At 54.2% G+C, this 7,639-nt stretch overlaps 1 protein-coding gene across 1 annotated transcript; it reads left to right on the forward strand.

The window, feature by feature from the left end:
* Window positions 1-341: 341 nt before the first annotated feature.
* Window positions 342-6,924, forward strand: FANCG (Fanconi anemia, complementation group G; the record flags this gene model as incomplete). Its single annotated transcript, XM_009697039.1, has 10 exons — window positions 342-510; window positions 1,159-1,352; window positions 2,052-2,205; window positions 3,351-3,496; window positions 3,867-4,007; window positions 4,770-4,930; window positions 5,177-5,243; window positions 5,672-6,006; window positions 6,168-6,223; window positions 6,787-6,924. Coding segments are annotated over 10 exons (1,561 nt in total), but the record flags the coding sequence as incomplete, so codon positions are not given.
* Window positions 6,925-7,639: the final 715 nt, after the last annotated feature.

Here is a 7,639-nt window from a genome sequence, read left to right on the forward strand (position 1 = left end):
TGGTATAGAGGAAGCCTGATGTGAGGAACAGGGAGAGACACAGCGTGGGAAACTTGTGTAAAAAGGTGGACGTGTGTTGGAAGAGGGTAGGCTATTGATGCTCTTTTGGGAGAGCTGAAAGGTCTCAGTCCTGGAGGACTGCGGCACTTGGATAGCTGGAGAATGGATGTCTAAAGCAGTATCGGAACCTGGAGAGGTGACACCTGCTGTCTATCTAGGCATTGCAGTTCCCAAGCTGTTAAATCTCACAAAAAAAAAAAAAAATACTTGCCAGGACACTTCTGTTATCACAAAACCAGGTGATGACACCTTAGCGTGGATGGTTCTTGTGTTTTTCCTAGCCAGCTCAATTTCTTGTTGGGTTGGCTGTGATCATAGGGCTGCCAGCTGCCCTCCTCACCCTGCCTCTGGAGCTTACTGTCCTCTACAACTCCCTGCTTTTCACTATGGGATCATCTGACTCTGCCATCAAAGGAGAAGCAGAAGAAATACGCCAGGGGCTCCTCAGGGGTAAGGAGATCATTCCTTGTAGAGGGCCTCCTTGGAGCAAGCACAGCATTCTCTGTGCTTCGGAGATATGCGGTGACTGGTCAGAGGTGGGGGGGGGGGCTGTGAGCAGGGAAGCCTGGCTCTGCTGGGAAGTGGGAAGTAGGGTGGCTTGTGACTAGGAACGATGTGCAGCTGCCCATCTGTGTGCCTGCTGCAGCCTGCAGGGATGGGCCAGAGGTTTTATGGGAAATGAGAGTTTTCAAGGTGTAACGTGCCAAGTTTCTAGCAAAGTTTTAGCAACAGTAGAAAACAAGTGGGTTTTTTTTTAATTATGGTGTGCTGGCTTCAAAGAAAACTCACTGAAATAGGCTGCAGGTCAGAAGGGGATCGGCAGTGTTGGCACATGCTTGCTTGGGGATAAGTGACCTCAGGAGGACTTGGAGTCATAGCTCTGAACCATGTGTTGTCTCCTAAGCATGCTACTGTTAACTCTGCTGTCCTAGAGCCTGGTTTCCATGCTGCTGAAGCTAGGCCAGCCCTGTAACTCCATTCCTTCCCTCGCTACAAGGAGCCTGTGCTTGCTAGCAGCTTTCCCTCCCTTTTGGGAGGGTGTCTGTTACAGGGCACCCACATGTTGTCTCATGGCTGGGGTTTTATTTGTTTTTTCAGTTCTGGAGGCTTGTGGGGCCTGCGGGCAGGATCTTAGTACCGAGGAGCTGTGGCAGAAGGTGCTGCAGGAGGTAACCGCAGAGGAGCTGCAGGCACCTTTGCACCGACTGGGGGCCTTGCAAGCAGCGTGGTGGCTGGCAGCCAGCCGCCTGGCAAGCATCGCTGGCCTGTTCCGGCTCCTGAGCAATGCTGAGGTAACCAGGCACGGGCAGAGGCTGCACAGGTCCCAGTTACCTGCACCAGAGCATGTGTGCAGATATAAATACTCACAGGTTTGCTAAAGGAGGCAGAGCTAGCATAAATACCATGTTTGTCATAAACGCCACTCTGCAAAATGCTGCTGTGGCACCTGGAGACCTGAACCCATCAGCGCTGCCCAGTCAGTGTGAGTAATCTTCTCCCTGGCATCCAAGTGTAGCCTAATGGCCCTGAGTGCATTAGTGAGTCTCAGAATATCTCCTGCCTGTTGGGGCCCTGGACCTCAAGGTGCGAGACAGGAGCCTTGGGCAGGCTGGAAGGGAGCTGCAGATGGACTTGCAGCCGCTGTAGGGAGCAAGCTGTGAGCAGTGGGTTGCAGAGGAACATTCCCAGTTGATTGTGAGGCTGCTGAGGGGCCCCACCTTTTCGAACACCCTCCAACAGCACTTGGATCTGCCTTGCCAGGAGCCTCTCAAGGTGCATCTTGCTTTGAGGTGGGGAGCTGCTGCCCCAAGCCAGGCAGGAATCACTGCAGCGAGGGACTTGTAGTTGAAGTGAGGTGGTGGTAGGAGATTCCCCAGCGCAGAGAGCACTGTCAAAGGGTTTGGTGGGGCCTCTGTTTCCCTGTGCTTTGGAATCAGTGTTTCCTGCTTCCCTTCAGCATTCCCTGCTCTCTCTCCTCTGCGTATTTGTAGGACCCAGGAAGAGCTCACTGCAGCAGTGGGGAGAACGAACTTCTCTCCCTCCTCAAGGCATGGCGAGTACCTGCTGAGGAGGCCTCTCTGCTCCTTGTACAGAGCACCGAGGACTTGAAAGAGATCCTCTGCACCGCAGCAGCCTTCCTGCAAGGTTTGTGTGGAAGAGGTACTCATGTCTGCACTGCCTTCCATTGCTCTTCTGTTCCAGGACCCACCCCCCCTGGCCCTTATCTTGGTTTCTCTTCCCAAGCAAACCGGCCCTTGGCATTTTCTGGGCTGGTCCTTTGGAAGCGAGCCTGAGTGGAGCCTCTGGGTCTCAACTTTGCCATTTGATGTCCAAAGAGCTTCTCTGCTTTTTCCCCAGCTAAGCCTTTCTCTGCACTGTGACAGGGTGGTTCTGCCTGTCTGTGGCTTAGGTAGGCGTCTGGCCTCTGCGGTGATCTTGTACAAAGTGGAAGGCTGACAGGGGGATTATGAGGATTTTCCTTTCTTCTTCTGTCTGTCTTCTGGCACTTGCCTTATTGCAAGCACATTGTTCCTGTTGGATTGTGATGCTGCAGGAGCCAGGCAAAGCTGGCTGATTGATCTCATCTGACTGCTTCGTTCTGTCCCGCTCATGGTTTTCCCTTGCTCACTGTCTTGACAACCCCAGCAGCTCCAGGGGCAGCCAGCGTTGCCTCCCTGTGTTCAGGCTGACATGGGGCCTTTCTGCGAGGAGGGGAGGGCAGGAGATCCTGCCCACAGACCTCTCACCCATGCCTCCAGTGTGGCGACAGCATTTCCAGTGGGGAGGTGGCAGATATGAATGTGATGTAGACATGTGAGAGCAGCATCAGAGGGAAGATTGAAAGAAAAGTAAATTCCATTTGCAATAAATATTCATGAATTAAGACCCAAAGCATCCTGCTGGGAAATGGCCCACGTGCTGGAAAAAGGTTTTCTGAGATTCTGTGTGTGCTTCCCCATCTGCACCACCGTTGCTGTGGATGAATGCGCAGGTGGATCTGCCCAGCACCTACCTCTGCCCTTGTTTTGGGCCAAGGCAGGCATCTTGGTATCTGGGCTTGGAAGCTGCTATTATTTCTGCTAGACGTTTCCATCGAGTGGCTTGTTCTCTTGCAACACAAGCAAACCAAAGATGGCAGCTTCACACCACCCTGCTGTGCATTGCTGGGTGCAGAGGGGATCAGGGAGGTCCTTATGGCACTAGGAAGAAAAGGGGATATATGTTTGTTTGGGGACCAGGTGGGGCGGGAAGAGGAGCTGCAGAGCTGAGATGTTGGGTCTGTGTCCTAGGGCTCCAGGAGCTGGAGGCTGGGAACTTCCCCACTGCCCTCTCCCTTCTTCAGGAGGCTGCGGGAGGATTCTGCTCCAAGAGGATCCTGGCCCAGATCTACATCTGCCTCGGCTGCTGCGCTCAGCGAATGAAAAAACCCTCGCCTGTCAGTGGGGAGAGGGGAAATGCAGTCTGGAGCAGGGTTGGGAGGCTTAGGCTGATGTCCACACTGCCTCTACATGGGCCTAGGCTGCTGCAGAAAGGTGAGATCTTGAGCAGAAATTGCCTTTGCGGCGCCAGCCTCCTTGAACAGCTGCAAAATCCCCAGGCGGGAATTCTGGCTGAGCGCAAAGCGTTGCTGCAGAGAGGGAAGCTCAAAACCCAGCCTGAGGAGGGCTGCCTTTGGCTAAAGTGCTGGCCCTTGCTTAGTAGGGATCGCTGGGGAAGTAGAGGAGGGATCTGGATCCCACTGAACAGTAAAGATGTCTGCAAGATGTCCTTGCAATATGCACCTCTTCCCATCTAACTAGGACAAGCCTCAGACAGCCCTTCAGCATCTGAAACGGGCCCTCCAGGTAGACTTTCAGTGCCTTCCTGCCCTGTCCCACGCGGCTGCAGTGTACCACAAGCTGGGGGAGACCGATGCGGAGCTGCAGGCCTTGGCTCTGCTCTATGAGGTTTGTCTGCTTCCTGCAGTTCTAGGTTGATTTTTGCTGAGCAGAGCCTGCACAGAGCTTCAAGCAGGCTCATGCCTTCTGGGTGGCTGTTTGTTTGACCCTGGAGGGTTCTCCAAAGTACACTACAGCAGTTCAGCTATGGTGCTGCCTTCAGCAGTGGGCAGGAAGGAGCCCAGTGAGATCCAAAATTCCTGCCCAGCACCTAGCCATTGGATGTGGCAAGACCTCTGGGTCCCAGTTCGTGTTCCTGGTAGCTTGGGAGAAGAGGTTACCCTGTTGTGTCAGAAAAAGCACCAGTCTTTTAATAAAGTATCTAATAGTAAAGAGGTCTTTAAAAGACAGCACCGGATTAGCTCTTTAGCTGTTTGAAATCCATAAGATACAAACACAGCTGTGGAGAGGGATCTCTCTTGTTACAAATGGCCCAAGATCTGGTCTAACTAGGTCTGCAGCTGCAGTGGGAGATGGTGTTCCAGGCAGCTCAGAGCACCTTGAACTGGAAACTTGAGGTGATCTGGGTGATCTTGCAAATCTCCTGATGCCGTGTGGAGATCTGAAGTTTGCCTGTCCCTTTGTGATCCTGGTCGCTCTTCCTAGAAGTGGCTGTGCTGTAGCAAGTGAGGAAAGCGTGGCTGTGCTTATGAAGTGCAGGACTTCTGCTCGTCTGGGTGTATCTCCAGATGCCAGAAGTAGCAAGGGATTGCAGCTGCTGGGGACTTCACTAGCATTGTATTGACCATATTTTCTATTCCTGTTTCACAGGCTCTGGAAAAAAACCCTCCAGTAGCTGCTTCCTCTAGTCCATTCTTCCTAATGCGTACTGAGCTTCTTGTCCACACGCCACTACTAGCTTCTCTCCTTCGCCATCGCCACCCCTCTGAAGTGAAGTACCTGCTGGCACAGCGGTGTCTCCAGGATGGGAGGTAACAGTGCCTCATGCTTCACGTCTGCTTGCAACATGCTGCTTGTTTGAGCTCTGTGGTTTTCTCTGTGCTCCTGGAAATCATCCAGTTCAGTACTGCTATTGTAGGTCTGCTCAAAGCATGGGTATCGTGACCAGTGTGTGGTGCAGGCAGAGCCTGTGAGCTGGTGATCCAGGTTCCACCTGGCTGCTGGCACTTCTTGGGGTTCCTCTGCTCCTTGCATCACATGTCCTGTCCCTGTTGCAGGGTGGCTGATGCAGTGGAGCATTACCTGGATTTTCTGGCCCTGCTTCAGGAGGGGCTGCAGCAGCAGGTGGGTGTTTGATGATGGTGGTGGTGATGAAGTTTGGATCCCCATCCCAAGGCCTGGGTCCAGGCATCACCCCTGGGCTCCAGGTTTCAGTGTCTAGTTTGAGATGTGAAGGAAATGAGGTGGAGGCTCATACCTCTGACTTGTAGCGTGTCTGCTTTTGGATTCACACCAGAGAGCACTTGCCACTGCTGTTTGGAGAAACAGCTTCCCCTTCCCTGTGGGGAGTAGCTGTTGGCCTGGGCTTGGATGTCCTTCACTTCAAGAGTAGGGATTTGCTGCATTGACTCTGCTGAGCTGTTAGTGTCTGTGGGAGTGGGTTTCAGCTTTGCTGGGCAGCAGCACCGGGTTCCCAGGAAGCAGAGTCATTCTGCTTGGCTGGGAGCTGTGCAGTTCTGTGTCTGAGCACTGCCATCACTCTTGCTCCCCAGGTGCCCCTAGATGGTGGCTCAGCTCTGCCCAGGATCCCTGAGGTGTTCCTGGAAGCAGCGTCTGCCTTGGAGCAGGCCGGGAGGCACCAGGATGCCATAACAATGTGCGACGAGGTCATCAGCCGGACGACTGACCTGATCCCACGGATGTTACCAGCGGAGGAGAGGCTGGAGCAGGCGGAATGCCCATTGCCAGGGGCAGGGCTGGCGGGTGGACTTCTGTCCCAGAAGGAGAGTCTATGCTGCCTTGCCTGGAGAGCAGCTGGATACCTGCACCAGGGCTGGGCATGGGCCAAGCTGAGTGAGAGCAAGGAGGCCGTAACGCAATTCAGCAGGTGAGGAAGCCTCACTGGGAGAAGGGGCCTCCTCAGCAGGCATCAATGGCTGGCGGGGGCCACGGCAGGGCACAGCACAGTGCAGGGCCTGACCTGACAACTTGCAGTTGGCTGCCCAGCCCAGGAGTGGTACCAAAACTCCTCTGTCCTCCCACCCACAGGTGCCTTGGTGATATCTTGCGAGTCCAGCTTTATGGGTATGGCGTTGAACCAACAGGTAGGGCGCTGCACAGCTGGGACCTGTCAGGGCCTAGCTGGGTCAGGATTGGTGTGGTTGGCAGTGGTGGGTACAGGAGGGAGCAAGGTGCAGGGCCCAGCTTTGCGTGAGCTCTGTGCCACACTGGAGCCTCTGAAGGGACCAGCTGATTTGGTTGGAACAGGGTTTGGCCTTGGTTCTGCCTCCCTCCCCACTGTCTAGGTGACAGTTACATGAGCTGTGAACCAGGAAGCATCTCCAATCCAGATTTCAGGGAAGAGATCTGTACCAGTTGTGCAGATGGGCAGCCAAAGGCCAGGCTGCTGCCGAGATCACTGTTCACCACAGCCGTGTAATGTACCAAGCTCTTGGCGTTCTTCACTCTTGCTCTCTGCCACGTCCCGGCCTCATCCAGCCTGGCGAAGAGGCTGAGCTGTGCCACTGACGGTTCAGAGTGCTGGAAGACGTGCAGCCCAAGTACATGTTTGGCATGTCCTGACTGCTAACCTGGCTCAGCCTGCTGGGACATGAGAGGGAATGTCTGGAGGATGCTGTCTCCAGGTGTGTGTGTCTTTCTGTGCCAGATGATCTCCTGCCAGAAGTGGAGGTGCTCCAGAAGATCAGGTTGCTCGCTCTCATCGGGCGAGGTATGCAGTTCCTGGAGCTGGGGAGGCACAAGGAGGCCTTGTTGGATTTCCAGCACGGTTTGCAGATCTCGCCAGGTAAGAGGCTCATTTTGATGATGGACAGAGGGGATTTCTACAAATTTGTCCTGGACTGCTTTGCTGTCTTCAGCAAAGCTAAAGCTCTTATGCTTTAGACCACACTTATTTGGATGTCAAGGACTACAGAAGGGCTACTAGCAGTGTTACATACCTGAGATGCTTCTCTGGGCCCTGGAGAAGCAGACCAAAACTATTGTCAAAGGAGTGTATCAGAACCCTATGCCCTGAGACAGCTTGGAAATTTCTCTTCTTCCTGCCCAAACCCCAGCTTGGTACAGCCAGCTTTCTCCCAGATAGGGTCTGCTTTCCCAGAACAGAGGAGCTGGAGTCTTGCTTCATCCTAATGAAGCAGCATGTCCATGCCTGGCAGTCCAGAGGCTGAGTATGGAGGCTGTCAGGGGAGAGGGGAGCAGAGTTGGCAGCTGTACGTGTCCTGAGCGCAGCTGAGGCATGGCTAGTGCTGCTCCCAGGGGTCATTTCTCCTGTTCAGTGCTCCAACTGTGCTGACATGGTGCAGGGGTGTGAGCTTTGCCAGGGTCTGCCAAACCTGCTGGTCCCAGTCCTGACGAAGGCTCCCTCCCTTTGGGGGTGCAGACCTGCCTGCAAGGAATACCCCAGCCTGTGTCCAAACAGAATCGTGGCTGGCTGTGCCACAGGGCTAATGCCATTTGCCTTGGCTGCCAGCCCCAGGGTTAATTATAGCCTGTGACAC

The sequence above is a fragment of the Cariama cristata genome, unplaced genomic scaffold, assembly GCF_000690535.1.
Source record: "Cariama cristata isolate BGI_N322 unplaced genomic scaffold, ASM69053v1 scaffold26003, whole genome shotgun sequence".
Lineage (NCBI taxonomy): Eukaryota > Metazoa > Chordata > Aves > Cariamiformes > Cariamidae > Cariama > Cariama cristata.